Raw genomic sequence first — 19258 nt, forward strand, 5'->3', positions numbered from 1 at the left:
AGAGAGTTGAACAAAGTAAAACTCAAGAACAAGTACCCTCTGCCGAGAATATACGACCTTTCGATCAGCTCTGAGGAGCGAGTGTATTCTCAAAGACAGATTTAAGGCTTGGGTACCATCAACCAGAGATTCAATCTGAAGATGTACCTAAGATGGTCTTGCGAACCAGATTTGGCCATTATGAGTTTGTAGTGGTGCCATTTGGATTTACCAACGCATCAGCCGTGTTCATGGACCTCATAAACTGAGTATTTTATCCTTACTTAGTCCAGTCTGTCTTAGCTCTCATAGACGATGTCTTGATCTACTAGAAAAACGAGAAAGATCATGAGAGACACCTAAGTATTGTAAAAAAAAAAAAAAAAAAAAAAAAAAACATCTTTATGTCAAGTTCTGCAAGTGCGAATTTTGACTCAACAAAATCACGTTTACGGGACATATTATCTCATTAGAAAGGATCAAAGTGCACCCTGGGGAAGTACAAGTTGTACATGAGTGGAGATCGCCTACTAACCCCAATGAGATCAAAAGTTTCTTGGAACTAGCAAGTTGCTATCAGAGATTCATAGAAGGATTTTCCAAAATAGCAAGACCAATGACCCTATTACTCAGGAAGGGAATTAAATTTCCTTGGACAAGAGTATGTGAAAAAAAAAAAAAAAAAAAGATTTCAAGAAGCTCAAGGAGAAGTTAACCATAGCTGTTCCAGCAGCTAACAAAGAATATGTGATTTATACAGACGTGTCCAAGGAGAGTACTTAGTTGCATGTTAACGCAAGAAGGAAGAGTGGCAACATACGCATCACGATAGCATTAACCACATGAATTGAACTAGCCAACTCATAAACTAGAATTAACTGCAGTAAAGACCATAAAAGTTTGAATTACTTTTTCGAGATATTTTTTCGAGCAAGAAGATCTTAACATGAGACAGTAAAGATGGCTCGAACTAGCGCAGGACCGCGACTGTAGTATTAACTACCACCCAGGCAAAACTAACAAGGTAGACGACTCCTTGAGTCGTAAGACTCAACTTAAGTTGAGATCTCCCCTCACTCAGAAAGAGGAACCCATGAAAGATTTTAGTAGAATGAATTTAGAAGTGGTTCAACCACTAGAATCTGTAGGAGGGATTATTGCCACGATGGCAATAACACCCAACTTTATAGGAAAGCTGATAATGCAAAAAAAAAAAAAAAAAAAAAAAAAGACCTTGGAGAAAATACGTTTAACAATAAGATCAGGAGACGTATCATGAGACGTGGATAATGCGTTAATGTTGATCAAAGATTGTGCGTGTTCACACGATGAACAATTCAGAGATGAGATAATGAGCGAAGCTCATGACACGCCATATACTGGCCACCCGGGAAGCATAAAATGTACAAAGACTTGAAAGAAGAATTCCGATGGAAAGATATAGCTACACTTGTTGAGAGATGCCTAGCATGCCAACGAGTGAAGGCCTTGCACCATAGACCATATGAAAAATTTCAACCATTGGAGATTTCATAATGGAAGTTAGAGCACTTTGCAATAGATGTCGTGACTAGTTTACGAAGTCGAAAAGAGGGAGTGCTGTCATCTGGGTAATAGTGGAGCGACTTGCGAAATGAGCTCGTTTTATATTAATACCGATCACATACGGATCAGACAAGTTAGGCCAATTATATGTTTGAGAAATTGTGCGCTCCACGGTATGCTCGTGTCAATCACTTTGGACTGAGATTCGAAGTTTACATCCAGATTATGTATGAACTTGTAGAAGAAATTAGGCACAAGGTTAAATTTCAGTACCACCTTTTGCCCACAAACATATAGATGGTTGAGAGAATAATTCAGACTCTCGAAGACACGTTAAAAGTAGTACAAGGCAAAGGTGAAAGTGATGAACAGTGATGTCATCGATTGAGTTTGCCTGCAATAATAGTTATCAGGCAACAATCAATATGGCGCCTTATGAGATAATGCATGGAAGAAAATATAGATCACCACTCTACTGAGATAAAGTAGGTGTAAGGAGAATTTTAGGACCAGACACGATGAATGAGATGATTGAGATAGTCTGACAGAAATCAAGATGGGAGAGTACCCAGAACCTTTTTGCAATGATATGCGAATTTCGGGACGAAATTTTTGTTAAGAGGGGTAGTATGTAGTAGCCCGCTATTTTATTTTATGATTAAGAGCAACAAATGCAATATTTATTTTTACATCTTTCAGTTGATTTAATCCAGTGATTAATATTCAGTTAATTCAGCTCAGAGTTCTGAATTAGATGTCATTACCTGAGATGACCACGATTGAATTATTGAGTAGTCAATGATTTATTTCAGAATGATAATTGACTTAACAAAGTCGAGTTATTATTTTATTTGTAATCGAAATATTATTTCTATCTATTACTTTACTCAGTCGTGGATTTAATCCCGATTAATAGAGCGAGTTAAATTAGATATTTAATTCGCAGAGGCTTTATAAAGATTAGTAGAATCTGAAAAAAAATTAGATTTACAGATCCTCAATTGATACAAAAACTACTATGAGATTCTATTTGTCACCTCAAGACTTTCCAACACTTACAATCATAGTCCTCTTTCCTACTCTATTGCATACTACACGCATGCTCTCCAACAAATACCATCAACAATCATTTCTACACTACTATTCATTATCTAGTGCAAAAAGAAAAAGGGAAAAGAGTGCTACTTTATCAAAAGAAGGAAAAGAGAGAATAGGAAGGGGAAACGTGTGTGCAAAAGGGCTACTACAACAGCAACATTTCCCCTCTGCAGCCTTAATTCACGCAAGGTCCTACAGCCACCCTACAGCCACCCTACCTCTGTACCATCTCCGTAGAGTGCTCAAGTGTTCAGCCAACAACCATTCCCTCTTAGTCTCAAACCTCCAGCCAGCAATCTCACTTCATTCTCCCCCATTCCACACTAAGGACTTTTGAGAGAGAAACGGGAGAATCCATTGCTGCTGCAAGACTTCAAATAAGGTAAGCCCTGACTTCAATCTCCTCCACCTGCTTCCATGATTCCACCTTCATTTGTTAAGAAAAACAATACATAATTCTATTTCAGTTTGTCTCCACGAGAATCAATAGCAACACAGCAGCCACCCAACAGTTTGAACATATCCAAGGTATTTCACTATCCCAAGTATTCAATCCAGTTCGCATTCATTACAAAACATGGCTAGTTTCGATTAATAAATGACCATAAGCATGTTAAACTTAGCAAAGTTACATGTTCTCTAAGGGATAACATCACTAGAATTAAGGACTAATAGAAAATAGAGGGAGACGAGAACTCAGCTTTTAGAGAAGGCGGGGCTACTGCCCTGTTTGTTCGGACCGAAGGACGTCGAGTGGGCGGCAACTCGCGGGGACAGCAACGTCGGCGGCGTCGAGCGGTGAAAGGCAGACGACTCCCGACCTCGGCGATGGCTCTCGCCGATTCTGGATTTCAGCAGCGGCGGAGTACCCTTCGCCCGAATCCAGCAGCAGCGTGGCGTCAGACCTCGGGGAATCGACGGAGGCGGCGAGAAACGCAACGGCTGCGGCAAGATTGAGAGTGGGCTGAGGACCAGAGCTCGACCTCTGCCTCGGGTGTGTGTGTGCGTGTTCCCGGAGCTTCCAGAAGGGAGAAGAGGTGAGGAATGGCGCCGGGCTCAGGCTCTACACCGGCGTCGCCGATTTGGGAGAAGGAACGACCGCGGCTCATCGAAAGTTCAGGGGCGGCGGCGGTGATTTCCGATTTGGGAGAATTAGGTCCCAAATTTTTGGGTGGCCTTCCTAAATCTGAGATACAGCAGCAGAAGCTCGGCCGGCACGGTCTTGCCGGAGCCGTTCGCGGCGGAACCGGCTGGAGACGGAGCGAGAGAGAGAGAAAGGGAGAGAGAGGCGTTCTGATTTTTTTTGAGAAAGAGGAGTTTCGAGAGGAGAGAGTGAGATGGACGAGAGGCGCCGCCCTCGGCCAGGTGCGGCCGCGCCGGAGTCGCGGCGGCGGAAGCCTCGGCAGATTGAGATTTGGAGAATTGAGAGGAGAGTGCTGAGCGTGATTGGAGAAGAGAGAGAGGCCGATTTTGTGGGAGTATGGGAGTTGGGCCAATTTTTGGGCCTTGTATTATTTTTCCTTTGGGCCTCCCCTAATTTATTTCTATTGGGCCTCATCTATTTTACTTGGGCTATTTCATTTTATTCTTCCTTCGGGCTGCTTATTTATTTCATTTGGGCCCAGAGTTATTTAATAATTTGGGCTGGTAGTTATTACATATTTGAGCTTATTATTTAGTTGATGGGCTGTCATGACTTTTAATTAAGGCCCACTTCTACGTATTTAATTATTTGGCTACCTTATGTTTGGGCCTTTTAATTATTGGATTATTTATATAAGCCGATTCATGATCAGTCCTTAATAATCGATTAATTGGACTCAGATAGTTTTAATTACAGATTTCGTATTACGTAATTATTAAGCGATTAATTCGATTGAGCTATTTCCTTTTAATCGATTACAGAGCGAGATCTATTATAATTATCAAGTGGGATAAGAACACTCTAGATAAGCGGATTCATTATAGTTATTATCCGACCTCATGCGACGAGTCTCATTTAAGTTATTTAATTTATTTAATCCGAGAGTTAGGATTAATAGTAAAATTTCCTGGAGTAATAAGTCGGAATAAAGAATCATACATAAGAAGTCATGCATAGTTATTTTATACATTCTCATTCATTTGAGAATTATCATCGAGTTAAAGTCTTATATTATATTCTCGCAATAAAGGTCAGGCGCGAGAGTAAAAGCTATTCAGGAGTAACTAAGCTATAGCAAATGTTTGCTTATCAGGTGGGCATTACTTTCATATATATCAAATGAGTTTAAATGTTACGTTCAAGCAAGTTATTTCATGACTAAATTAATTGAAGTTATTTCAAATATTGTCTTGCCATAAAATATTTAAATTTCAGTATGATATCTATCTGATGTGACTTTTATTATGCAATCGAATTCGGGTCCTGAGCAGTTGATAGCTATCCTGCCAGGGCTAGTGTACACCAGTGACCGTGAGTCATCTAGCGGGTTGGCCGGTCAAGTGACCGTGAGAGGTGGCCACCTCTCCGGCACAAGTTCCAGATATGATAGATTACAAGAGAACTTAGTCTGCAGACGAACTTTAAGAATCATAAATGAACTTAGTAAGCTTGGGCCTATTTAGCTAAAACTCCCTTGCTGTACTGTTTATGATGGCATGACAATTTACAGTTTTACGAAGCATGTTTATGTTATACTTAGGCATACGTGCCCACTGAGTACTTTTGTACTCAGCCCTGCATATATTTCTAAATGTGCAGGTTGAGAATGGCAGATGGAGATGAAGTGAGGAGCAGAGCTTTTGTCATAGGTTGAATAAATAAACTCTTGGATACATGTCTTCATACATGTAATCAGATTGTTATTTCCGCTGCGTACTCTTAAGTAATATGTTTTTGAATTAAGTCGTATTCATTCGAATTTACAAGTTTATTTGAGTCTTTGTGACTCAACGTAAGTTATCTTATGAGTTTCCCCTTCTAACAATGATTGAGTTCGATCCCTATTATTTGTTCACTCCCTTTCTATCCCCGCTTCTAACTTCCCTCCCTTAGTCACGGTTTTTCCGGCTTAGTTATCCTTAATTAGGTCCGGTCGTGACAAAATGAGAAGGGAGTGTAAGTAAAATTTTAACACGAAAAGTTAGTTTATATAGGCCATGGGGATGCACATTTCATGGGAGATATATATGAAACTTATATATTTAATATATTATATTAAATGAGATGCTTTGACAATGGAGTTGATTTTGGTTTGATATAATAAAAAGTTGCTGCATTTTTGGAGATATATAAGGAATGTTGTTAAATTACACATTTCACTCTATCACTCTCTCTCTCTCTCTCTCCCACAAATTTGACGCCATGCATACCTTGAAATAAGGTTTCTTCATCGTCTAGCTGTGAAGATCATACAAAAAATCCCATTGATCATGCATATCAATCCCTTTGTTTAGCGTGTAAATCAGTCAGAATTAATATGAGATATTGCTAGAGTTCGTAAATAAGTTTTTATTCTCTTGAATTGAAAAACAATCTATAGTAAAAAATTGCGTGTAAATGAAAAATAATAGTATTCACTTTTGCAAATGACTACAAGATCCCATGCAATTTATATGTATTTATATTATGAATTTTAAATATTAGATGTTTTTCACAAAAGATTTAATTGAAATTGATAATTTTTCACAAAACTATAAATTTATATTGGATATTTCAATATAAATTTATCTAAAAATATATAAATTCACAAGAAAAGGATATTTTTCAACAAATATTAATTCTAAGTATAAATTCATAAATTTACTATTGGTGATTCACAATATATATATATATATATATATATATATTTCAAAATTTATATAAATTCACACTGAAAAATATTGGTGACTTTAAATTTTAAATATTGGATATTTATATAAATTTATCTAAAAAAAATATAAATTCACAAAAATAAAGGATATTTTTCACAAAATAAATTGCATGATATAAAAGAGCACTGTATAGATTGTAGCAAGTGGGCTCCGCAACTTATATATATTATCCTATGAATTAGTGAACTTTCTAAATATAAATCAACTTTCCAAAAATAGATTGAGTAAAAGAGCGGGAAATTTTTTTTGCTAGATGGACCAGCTTTTATATATGTATAGATATTTGACTGACTTATACAACATACAATGCAAACACTTGTGGTTTAACAAATATATTTACAATTTCAAGATTCATCTCGATCGATGACAACGATAGTAAATATATTACTGCAAGTTGGACTTTACATATGCACACAAGTTGGACTTTGAGGTGTGAAGATCCAAATGGTAAAGTTTCTTCTGAATTTTATGGTTTCATCTTTATTTCATATTGTTTAGATTGATGCAATATTTTTGTTGATGCTTTTTTACTCCCACAACCCAATTTTTCATTATTTAGGAATTGAATTTAAGAAGTGATGCATTTTGATGTGGATGGTGGGGTGGGGTGGGAGGGGGGGGGGGGAAGGGTTCATGTCTAGTTTACATTATTGATTAGTAGCCCATCTTTGTATAAGTAGAGCCTTTTGCAAAGCTATATGTTGCAGTTTTTTTTCCTAGTTATAAATGCTCACTTATGCGCCCTTTCTTGAACTCTATGTAGTTTTGTATGAGAGTGTAATCTTTTCTCTTAGTTATCATCTATCATGAGTGGAATCATCAAGCTCCCAAATGATCTTAGAGGACAACTTATGTCTTTTCTATGTTAGCTCTCTCTAGCTAAGGTTCATGTTTGCATCTCGTGTTTCAGTTGCTACTCGGAATATATATATGGTCTTAATTCATAGTCATCATCAAACTCTCAAATGAACATAGAGGCCTAATTTGGACAACTTATGTCTTCTTATGTTAAGCTCTCTCTGGCTAAGGTTCGTGTTGCATCTTGTGTTTCACTTGCTACTTGGAATATATATATGGTCTTAATTCATAGTCATCATCAAACTCTCAAATGAACATAGAGGCCTAATTTGGACAACTTATGTCTCTGGCTAAGGTTCGTGTTGCATCTTGTGTTTCACTTGCTACTTGGAATATATATATGGTCTTAATTCATAGTCATCATCAAACTCTCAAATGAACATAGAGGCCTAATTTGGACAACTTATGTCTTCTTATGTTAAGCTCTCTCTGGCTAAGGTTCGTGTTGCATCTTGTGTTTCACTTGCTACTTGGAATATATATATGGTCTTAATTCATAGTCATCATCAAACTCTCAAATGAACATAGAGGCCTAATTTGGACAACTTATGTCTTCTTATGTTAAGCTCTCTTTGGATAAGGTTCGTGTTGCATCTTGTGTTTCACTTGCTACTTGTAATATGTTGTCTTTATTCTTAGGTATCATCATCTATTTTGTGCAGATTCATCAAACTCAGTAAGCATAGAGGCCTCATTTCGACAGCTAGTTACTCATTTATGATGTTAGCTCTTCATGGCTAATGCGTGTTGCATCTCGTGTTTCACTTGCTATACAACAGGACCTATGTACTACAATGGAGTCTACCACTTATTCTATCAGTACAACCCATATGCTGCAGTATGGGGAAACATTTCATGGGCACATTCGGTTTCTTACAACCTCGTTGACTGGATCCATCTCGAGCCCGCCCTCTATCCAACTGAGAGCTATGACATCAATGGCTGCTGGTCTGGCTCAGCCACACTTCTTGCAGGGGAAGGGAAGCCTCTCATTCTCTACATGGCCCCGACTTTCTAGGCCATCAAGTTCAAAACCTTGCAATGCCTAAGGATTTGTCTGATCAGAGCAGGTATCTGAATTTTCTGTTCATCAACTGTAAAAAAGTTTTCATGTTTCTTTGATCCACAATGTTTTCAACAGGTCCTCGCTGCAGACTCCGGTGAAAGAGGCGATTTTCGGGTCGTTTCTTGATGTAGATCCTGATCAAGAAATCTCCCTTAGAACTTTGGTATGTAGTGTTGTCTGAGAATCATTTCATTTCAATCTTAGATTGGAAATAATTGCCATAAACTGCAGATGATATTGCCTTCTTGATGAGAAGCTAACTGCATTGTTAGTTTTGGTGTTTTTTTAGTTTGATGTGTTGTTCTCTATTCTCTCCTACAAAATATTGGGCCCATTTTCATTTTTTGGTCCGGATTGGAATCTTTTGGTCCGAGTTTGAATCATATTGGGCCCATTTTCATTTTTTGGTCCGGGTTGGAGTTTTTGGTCCGGTTGGAGTCATATTGGGCCCATTTTCATTTTTCGGTTCAGGCTAAGCCGACAAGCTGAATGCTTGAATTGTGGGCCGAGCCGTCCTATCTAAGCCCGTCGGGCCAATTCATTTCATTGGGCCTAAAAATACATAGTCCACCTTGCCCGCCTATTGTTTGGGCTGGGCCAAGCTAGATTTGGCAACTCTGGTCTCACTTCGTGTTTTAATGTCGATGTTTCGTTGTGATATCGTCATTCTATAAACACTAATGTGTGAATTTAAGAAACATAAACTACAATCTCGGTGTAGAAGATTTCTCCTTACTAATTCAATGTTTTCGTATCGTATTTTTGACATCATTAATATACACGTGACGAGTCTGATTTAAGAAAAAAAAATGAAAGTATGCTTGTTTGTGCAGGTAGACCATTCCATAGTAGAGAGCTTTGGTGGGAGAGGTAAGAGCTGCATCACTGCTAGGGTTTATCCTAAGCTTGCCATTTCTAATAACTCTCACATCTACGCGTTCAACTATGGCGCGAAGAGCGTCGCGATTTCGAGCCTCGTAGCGTGGAGCATGATGAGAGCTCAAATCGCGCATTTTCACACGTGGAGAAAGTCATCAATCAGTTGAGATTTTGTGTTATGTCTCATATTTTTCTTAATTTCGTCGTAAATTTATTAGAGAATATCATCTGATCGTGGCATCATCTCAAGTCATGTTTTTTCCATTACATCCATTGATTGTGTTTCAGAGCTATAGTAATAAACTGACAAAAGTTAATTATTCTTGGGATAATTGCATGTAATATCACAAACTATGACAAAATTTCATTTTTCCCACGAATTCTAAAAATTCCAAAATTTACCACGAAATGAAAGTTTGGTCCAAATTTCCCACGATTTTAAAAGTTGAAAATTCAAAATTGACCCCTTCAAAAAATTTTATTGCACAAAACCCCAACTATTTTATCAAGATACACAGAAAACCCCAAAATTAAATGTATCTTCTTATACACACGCTCTCGCCAAAATGGTATGAGAGCGGGTTTTTAATGAGGAATTATATTATGTTTAATTTATTTTATAATTAACCAATGTGGGAGGAGACTCCAAGTTCTAGAGTTTTTGTCCCCGATCATCTGCATATTAAAAAAACATGGATGTGAGATTGTAGGTTTAACAAAACTAATCACTACAAATAATATTACCAATGTAGAAACAACATTTGTTATATTATCAACATGGATGGACTCTCTATTCTTAGCTAGTTAGATTTAGCAAAACTAATCACTGAAACATAAAATGAATGCAGAATGATGCGATTGGTAAAAGTAGATAGAAGGTGATTTTTCAAAGTCAGAGCTTTTCTTATTCATTATGTGAAAAACACAAGCAAAGAAGAAGCAATAACTTTCAGATCATCATCTACATTTGTTTCATGTGGGCAAATTGAAGGAAAAATATAAAGGAGGGTTGAGTCACCAATGTATTTGAATTTTTGGTTTGTGACAGAATTATGAAGGAACGGATCTTTTCTTCTTAATTTTGGTTTGTGACAGAATTTTGTTTAGTGGCAGATCTTTGAATTTCCTTGTTCGTCTTCACTAAGCAAGCTTCCACCGCTGCAGCGGCAGGGAGGCGGCGGCGGCTCGCGGCAATGCCCTTTACTTCCATTTTCGGGTGAGTTTCTGTAGGGAGAATAGGGCTCTATAGTTATTTTAATTAGAATAGAATGGGCCTTTTTCTGGGTTTTAGGTTTATTTGGGTTTTGGGTGGGAAACTGCTGTATTTATTTAGGTTTACTCCGCCGCAGCGTTCTACACACTTCACCGGAAATAGAAAAGCTCAAATGCTTCCTACGAAACCAACGCCTCCGCTCCGCTGCTTCACCGACAACAGCGTTTCGGATCCCCATTCCGACATTCTTAGTAGAGAATCGGTAAGCACTCTCCCTCATATTTTCCCTTGTTTCATATGCTCATGCTTGTTAGGTGACGTATGCATATATATCAGAATCGATCACCTACCCACCGTGGGTAAATATAACGTGTCCACCACTGATGTGGCAATTGTAATTAGAGTAAGATGATTTTAATTAGAGTAAAATTTATCAATTATCCTTCATAAATAACATTGTCACATCAATGATTGGCACATTATATTTATCCACGGTGGATAGGTGATCGGTTCTGGCATATATATATGTTTCATAAGAAAATATATTGTCTTTGAAATTTAGGTTAGAGTTTAATATAAAAAGACATATTGATAAAACACATATAGTACAAATTATTGAATTGGTTAGTCGATTGATTAGTATTTTGATGATGTGTTCCACAACAAAAATTTGCAGATAAACATAGGGTCCCTCCCCACAGACCTATTGTTCGAAATCCTCCTCCGTTTGCCGGCCGATCATCTCTACCAGAGAACGAGGCTCGTCTGCCGGCGGTGGTGCCACATTATCCATTCTCATGCCTTCATCAACGCGCAGATGCACGGTGCTACCTATGAACTCCTCCTATCACCCATGAAGAATTATACTCTGCCACTTTATGTAACAGCCGACGCAGATGGTGGAATCCACACATCTGAGCTAAATCACATCTCCAAATTGAGATTTTTTGCTACCTGCAACGGTTTGGCGCTGGAGTGTGATTTCAAATATTACCGCGTTCGCCTTGTGAATCCAGCAACGAAGCAGTCACTCCTCCTCCCACGATTGGCTAGAGGCGTATCCTGTGTCGTGCTCGCGTATGGTTTTGCATACTCTGCAGCTTCCTTGGCGTATAAAGCGATTGCAACGTACACTGTTCGCCACTCGCCACCACGCCTACAAACTGACTACGGTCTTGACGTGCTCACTGTTGGAATCGATGAATCGTGGAGGCACGTCGAGGTTCACCACCTCCCCGACCATGTCAGGCCACTTCTCCTCGGCAAGACTCCGTTGACTAGTAAAGGATTCCTGCACTGGGGATGGGGGAGATACTGCTCGACAATGGATGTGGAGACGGAGATCATTACACTGAGTGTAACCCCTTATCAGTACCCTTATTATTACCATGAAAGCGACTATAATTATCTGTCAACTGGGAGGTGTCTGACTCTCCTGGTTGTGTGTGAGTATCTGTCGTGGGAGGTTTGGGAGATGAAGGCAGAGACGGGCGAGTGGAGGAAGGCGCTGCCCAACGTCGTTGACTTGAGAGCTCAGAAATGCAGGATTCAAAGGTTTGCTCCTGAAGATGCTCCTCGAGTTCTTAAGCCACTTGGTTGGGTTAAATATCCACATGTTTTGGCCTTCTATTTTGACACCTTTAGTCGGATTCCAATCCAGCGTTGTGTTTTGTACAATCTTGATACGCATCAACTCGACTCCATAGAGCTACCGGAATCCTATACTGGTGGTTATCAAGCTTTTCCGCATAAGAATAATCTGATATGGCTCAGTTAAAAGAGTATTAGAATTGTTATTATTTCTATTTGGTTTAGTTAAAAGAGCTTATATATCATATATAGAGATACATTATTGTTTGTAGCTTTTCAGATTATTTTTGCAGTGTATTTCTTTCTTCAAGACACATCAGCCGAATATTATGATAGTATTGAAGGATGATAAAAGATGGAATTTTTATGATCACTTTGAATGGACAGACTGTGACCTCACAGCCAATAGCAAGTCAACGCATATTCTCTCTGTTTCTAAATTAAGGTATATATATGAAGAATTTAGCAAAAAATAAATTAATGTATATGAAGAATTTAACAAAAAAATGTCAAAATTGTAAGGAAGGGGATTTAAACACAAGATATCTAAATGGTGGCATAACTTGAAAGGTAAGAGAAGCTTCTCCTTTGAGGATATCTGTGGAACTATTGCTGCTGAGTATGGGATTGAAGAATTCGACCTGTTTGGTATCTGTTTTTGGTGGATATATGGAAAGGTCGTTGTGATGTTAAGCATGAGAAGAGCCTTTGTTTGGAAACGGTCGTTAAGGTCGTTAGCGACCGTTTTTTTCTGTCGTTAGAGCCGAAATTTCTTGTAGTGTGACGTATCAATTCACCGTGATGGTTTGCTTAATCAGAAATCATAGAGGGGAGATTATGGCTGCTGTTTCGCTGCGTATTGGGCGCACTGAGACGACCCTGATGGGAGAGCTTCGTGCCATTTTGCTGGGGATTGGGTTCTGCATCGAGAACGACCTCGGCCCAGTTGAGGTCTTTACTGATTCCCTCTTAGCTATACATGTTGTGCTTGTTGTCTTGCGAATTTCGCTTGTTGGTTTGATGATGTAACGATCTGGCAGTCGAATTTTTCAATCTGGCTCAACGATATTGTTCATCATGATTTATACTCCCTCCGTCCGCCAAAAGTGGACCACTTTTACTATATCGGGCGTCCGCAAAGAGTATACCACTTTTCTTTTATAGAAATGGTCCCATCATTCACTTTAATCTTTTATCCTTACAAACACTATTTATTTACAAAAAAATCACATCAAATTCAATTTCAACCACATATCTTATAAAGTGGTGGGACCCTTTCTCCACTACATCAAAATTATCACCAATTTTATTAATTCATGTGCCTAGCCAAAATGGTCCACTTTTGGCGGACGGAGGGAGTAATATAGTTGCCTCCTTTTTTTTAAAAAAAAAAGGCGATTCAAAGAGAGAATATTTTATTTCTCTTTCATTTTATTATGATAAATTTATAACTAAGGAGAGCATACCTTATAAGTGAAAAGAAAAAAGAAAAAAGAGAGAGAGAGAGCGCGCTATTACCTTTATATAAAAATGAATATTTTAATATAATAACTCAAATTTTATAATTCATGACTTAAAAAATGATTTTTCCATCTTTCCCTCCAACAGTATAGCTTCACTCAAGAATATACTCCCTCCGTCCTTGAATTCAAGGCCTACATAAAAAAATGCGGGGTTTTAAGAAATAGAGTATTTTTATTAGTTGAGTGGAGAAAGGGTCCCACAAAATATATTGTTTATTGGTTTAGTAGAGAAAGGGGCCCATAAAATGTATTGTTTATTAGTTTAGTGGAGAAAAAGTGTATTGTTTATTGGGACCCACCAATTAAAATATGAATAAAACTTACTAAAAATAGAGAGGCTTTAAGTTGGTGGACGAACCAAAAAAGAAAGTAGGCCTTGAATCAGTGGACGGAGGGAGTATAATATTTCTCAGACTTATACAACATACTCCCTCCGTCCACGAAAAAGTGCTCCATTTGGGTGCCGGCACGGGTACTAAGAAAGCTGATAAAGTTGTTTTGAGTGGGGTAAAAATTACAATAGGGGTAGTTCTAATAACATTGATTAGTTTGTTAATATTTTCTTGTCTTTTAGTTGTTGAGAGTTTAAACAATCATACTCTTTATTGAGTTCGATTTTAATGCTAAAGACTAGTATTTAATTTTATGCCTATTTTAATTCTTGTGTTTTTTTTAACATATTCATTCTTGTTTTTTTATGCCTATTTTAATGTTAAAGACTATTTAATTTTTATTTTATTGTATAATTGTAAAGAAATTAATTGATAAGTTGGCACTAATATATAAAAATAAAATTAAATTTACTTTAATTTGTCAAAATATAAATATAAAAATTATTATCCACACATATATTATGGAGAAAAATTTTGAGGTAGCCAAAATGAAGCATAAAACACAAATTTTGGCCACTAATTGAAAATACTTAAATTTTGTCCTTTTTTTTTTTTATTTCGGACGATTTTAACCTTAAGGGGCGGACCGGGTATCGGGTCGCGTGCGGGTAGGGTTTAGGGTCGCGGGCGGGTTATAGGGTTTGAACAAAACTAATTATTTACCATTTGTGCACCAATTTTTCACCGCCATTTACCGTTCTCTCTCGGCCCTTTTACCCTAAATCGCCCTCAACCGCGCCGCCGGAAATCTCGTGGAAAACCGCCGTGAACTGCTGTCAACCGTCGTCAACCACCCACCTTCATCTTCTCCACCTGCATATTATCCGTTTATCCACTCAACTCCATTCCAAAAAATGACCAAGCGCAAGTCTTCACAAACCGGCTCGACCTCCAAGCGCCAGCGCGCTGCAGAATCCGGCGAGGAAAAAGCCGGATCTGGAGTTCCTGGAAGCGTCATAGATATTTGCAAAGAAATCAATGCAGATGAGAGTTCCGGATCTGAGGAACAACAATCACCGATCCGGGTGGTGACTCTTCCAACCACGGCCGAAGAAGCCGGCGAGGAAGACGAAGCCGCCGAGGAAGAAGATTCTGGAGAGGAAGAAGAAGCCGTCGAGGAAGAAGAATTCGGAGAGGAAGAAGAAGCCGGCGAGGAAGACGAAGCCGCCGAGGAAGAAGATTCTGGAGAGGAAGAAGAATCCGGAGAGGAAGAAAACTCCGAAGAGTCCGCCGGTGAAGATGAGGATGATTTGTCATCTACAGTAATTCCTTGAAAACCCTAATTTACTTGATGATTTGCATGTTGGAATTACTCAGGTTTTTTGGGATTTCCTCTCGGCACTTATGGCACTATTAGTGCCATAAGTACCAAGAGGAACATTGATTACTCTGGTTTATTTTGGATTACTTGGCTTTATTTTGGGATTTCCGTTTGTAGATCTGACGCTTATAACCATTTAACCTGTCCTCTTAGGCTTAGTTGAAGCTGTTAACATTTTTATATATTGACATGTTTCATTGTTCATTTGAATTATGTAATGTTGACCTTTTATAGGTGTTTGTCATTGTTGGAATCTGTTATTGTTGGGATTTTCGTTTGTAGATCTGATGAAATCTGTCATTTTACTTGATGTGTTTTTATTTTAGATTTCCTTTGGCACTTATGGCACTAGTATTAGTGCCATAAGTGCCAACTGTGTATTTAAGATCTCATTATAATACGTTTCATTCATTTTGGCATGCTTTTATTTTCGGAATGAAGGTACAATGGCAATACCTACGAAAAGGTATGGAGATAATAAAACACAAGGTCAACATTACGGGCAAGGAGAACATTATTGAAATCATAAACAATGTTTTAGAGGGTGACAATGTATACCGTGAGCTGCAAGAGTCTGTTTTCAGTGATTTCCTCAAACTGCCATCTCGCGTATCACGATCAGGCTAATGCCTGCATTTCATGATATCAAGACAGATAGCAGGAAAATCAAAACCGGATGAGACGGCGTTGTTTTTTATCGTGGATGGCTATGTGACGAGGTTTTCCAGGATTGAGTTTTTTTTTATGACAGGATTGAAATTTGGGTCAAGCAACTTTAACCCCTATGCAGATCACATCATACTTGAGAATTCTTTTTATCAGAGAGTTCTTGGCGGTAGGGAAATTTCCCCCAACAAATTGAGGGAGATGTTTATGACCCGAGGTTTGGGTGAGCATAAAGCAGACTACGTTAAGGCAGCAAACATGCTACTAGTGACGGATCTGATATTTGGCTATGATGGTACGAATTACAAAATTCCGAATTGGCTCTGGGTGTTATTGGAGGACACAACAGCATGGGAGGAATTCCCATGGGGCAGCATGTCATTTCAGATGACAATTCATGCAATCAACAAGGTGAGAAGCACTCCAGCAGCAAATAAATCATAACATCTAGCCGGGAACACTCTTGCCTTCTTGGTAAGTAACATTAAATATTGTTCAATTCACACTGTTTTCCCAATAAAAACTAAATTACCTCATTTGATTCTGTGTTGTCAGGCTTGGATGTATTGTGCTCTCCCAAAGCTGGGAAAGGATATCGGTCAAAGAAAACCCGCAAAAGTATTCCCTCGGATGCTGAGGTTCACCTACACTAACAATCGCAGGAGACCGGAAGTTGACGAACAGGTAAAAATACTTAATAATGTTCTGCTCCTGTTGGCACTTATGGCACTAAAAGTGCCATAAGTGCCAAAGGAAATCCAAAAAAACATGAAGTAAAATGGTCCTTGTGCAGGTTCATTTTTCACTGAAACCAACAGAAGAGGAAAAGCAACATAAACACTGGGCATCTATTGAAGAAGAAGGAACGCCAATCATTTTGCAGTACAGTCCCACTGCGGATGGCAGCAAGAAGAGAGCAAAGAAAATGGCCGCGAGGTATGAGGGGGTCAGAATGATTCAAGAACGAAGGATAGAGAGCGAAGGAGAAGGAAGAAACCAGCAACAGCAAGAGCATCAACAATAGCAACATCAACAACAACAACAGGGAGAGGCTGTGATGACATTCACAGCCTCGGAAATGAAGCAATTTATTGAAAAAGTGGGAGAAAGCGCAACAAAGAGAGCGCGCATTGAATTTGTTGAACATTTCAATCGGGAAGAGCTGATAAATGACATAGCTGACTGCGTCGTTAGAAAATTGCGTCAAAGACAGCAATATAGGCCACCACAAGAGGTTAAAATTTCTTAGTGCTTAGTATTGTATTCCTCACACTAATCATTGTTTTCAAACCAGGTTGCAAGCACAACAGAATGGATGGCGCACTGTGAATCTGAGGAGAGATTTTACCGCCAAGTATGGGGAACACCGGCTTCTATGCCAACACCAACACCAACACCCACACCACCAGCAAATGCAGACATTGAAGCCGAAATATCAGTCGCAGCGGCAGCACCAGCAACCGCACAACATGAAGCAGGAACATCTGCAGCAGTGGCAACAGCAACAGCATCCCCGCCTCAACAATTGGGGAAAATCAGACCAAAAAGGATGAGGATGCCATCTGCAGCATGTAAAAGTCCATTCCGGCGTGATGATGTCAGATGAACAAATTTTCTTAGGTACCTGAGGAGGAAAGAAGCTGAACAGTAAGTAATTAAGTAGCATTGAATAGATTTGCCTAATGTATGCCTGATGTATCATCATTCCAATTAACATTCTCATATGCATTGATATGTCAAGGAGGAATGTGGGATTGCCATATCTGGTGGACAAAAATTGGTTTGGTCTGATAAAGAAGACTACCGAAAAGCTAGACAGTCAAAGCATAGACTCCTACCTTGTCGTGCTAGCAGCAAAACCAGAGTTGGCTGGTTTTGAAGGAATTGAATTCCCTGCAAACATTGCCATCACAGGCACAATGTTCTCGGTAATTACTTAATAATTTCTTCTTGTAATATATATATATTTCATAATAATCTGCTCATCTTGGCACTTATAGCACTAATAGTGCCATAAGTGCCAAGAGGAACATCGATTACTTGGTTACATTTGGATTTCGGTTGGCACTTATGGCACTAATAGTGCCATAAGTACCAAGAGGAACGATTACTTGTTACATTTTGGATTTCGGTTGGCACTTATGGCACTATTAGTGCCATAAGTGCCAACCGAAATTACAATATAAAGTATATAACAACTCAAATATAATAATGCGCAGGCCGCCATAGACCAAGTATGGAATGAATTACATGGAAAAGATCCGAAAGGCACAACATATGACCCGAAAAGCGAAGAGATCATACAAGAGGAACAAATGAAGAGGCTATGCTTGTTTACAATGGGGAAAGAGCCACGATGGGGGGAGTATGTCAAGAAATGGAACGATGTTGAGAAGGTTAGTGTGTCAATACCCAAGTGAGTTAAGTGTAAGTCGTATTGTTTATTTTTTTGACTAATGTATGTTATTTAATGTCAGCTCATCATGATTGTTCACTTCAACGATCACTGGGTCACCTGTTTGGTGAATTTCACGGATCATGAGTTGACGATATATGACTCCAATCAGCACAAGTTCGATGATATCCATCTCGATATACGTCGATGTGCTTTCTTGCCAATCTGCAGGATTATACCACAGATCCTCAAGAAGATTGGCTATTATGAGAAGCGCAATGTGGATGGGAAATACACAGAATGGATATATTCCTACCCATACGATGGATCGAACAATCTGAAACAAGTGGATAGCATAAGTTGTGGGGTTCTGTCTCTTAAGTATGTCGAGATGATGCTTACTGGAAAGTTCGTTGAAAAGAACATGAGCAAGGCGGTGCTTAAAACATTCCGTGAAAAGATAGCAGAAAGCATCTACAAATTCAGCACGGATGCAAGTACCTTTGAGCCCTTGGATGATGAAGATGAACAAGAGGATGTCGGTGAAGGCGAAGATGACGGTGAAGGCGTTGCGGCAGCCAATCTTCGTGAATGAACAATCAGTTTATATTTGTAAAACAATTTCTAGCATGCTTGATAATCAGTTAGTTTATTTTGATTGTCAGTCAGTTTAGGCTTGATAAAGAACTTGGTGATCAGTTAGTTTATTTTGATTATGTGATATATATGGTATGTTTTCGTCAGAACCCTAAAGGTTTGGATTGTCAAGTACATAGCAGGTTTGACACTTATGGTACTATTAGTGCCAGAAGTGCTTAAGGATATCCAAAATAAGTGCTTGCGGAAACGCAAAATAAAACAAAGTAAAATGGCCCTCT

General features: G+C 38.7%; 1 protein-coding gene across 1 annotated transcript; it reads left to right on the forward strand.

Annotated features, from left to right (window-relative positions):
* The first annotated feature begins 16544 nt into the window (after positions 1-16544).
* On the forward strand, positions 16545-17608 carry LOC130994969 (uncharacterized). Its single transcript, XM_057920186.1, has 2 exons — positions 16545-16669; positions 16779-17608. Exons 1-2 carry the CDS (start codon positions 16547-16549, stop codon positions 17007-17009), a joined length of 354 nt encoding a protein of 117 aa, XP_057776169.1. The 5' UTR covers positions 16545-16546; the 3' UTR covers positions 17010-17608.
* The last annotated feature ends 1650 nt before the right edge of the window (positions 17609-19258 follow it).

The sequence above is a fragment of the Salvia miltiorrhiza genome, chromosome 7 (assembly GCF_028751815.1).
Source record: "Salvia miltiorrhiza cultivar Shanhuang (shh) chromosome 7, IMPLAD_Smil_shh, whole genome shotgun sequence".
Lineage (NCBI taxonomy): Eukaryota > Viridiplantae > Streptophyta > Magnoliopsida > Lamiales > Lamiaceae > Salvia > Salvia miltiorrhiza.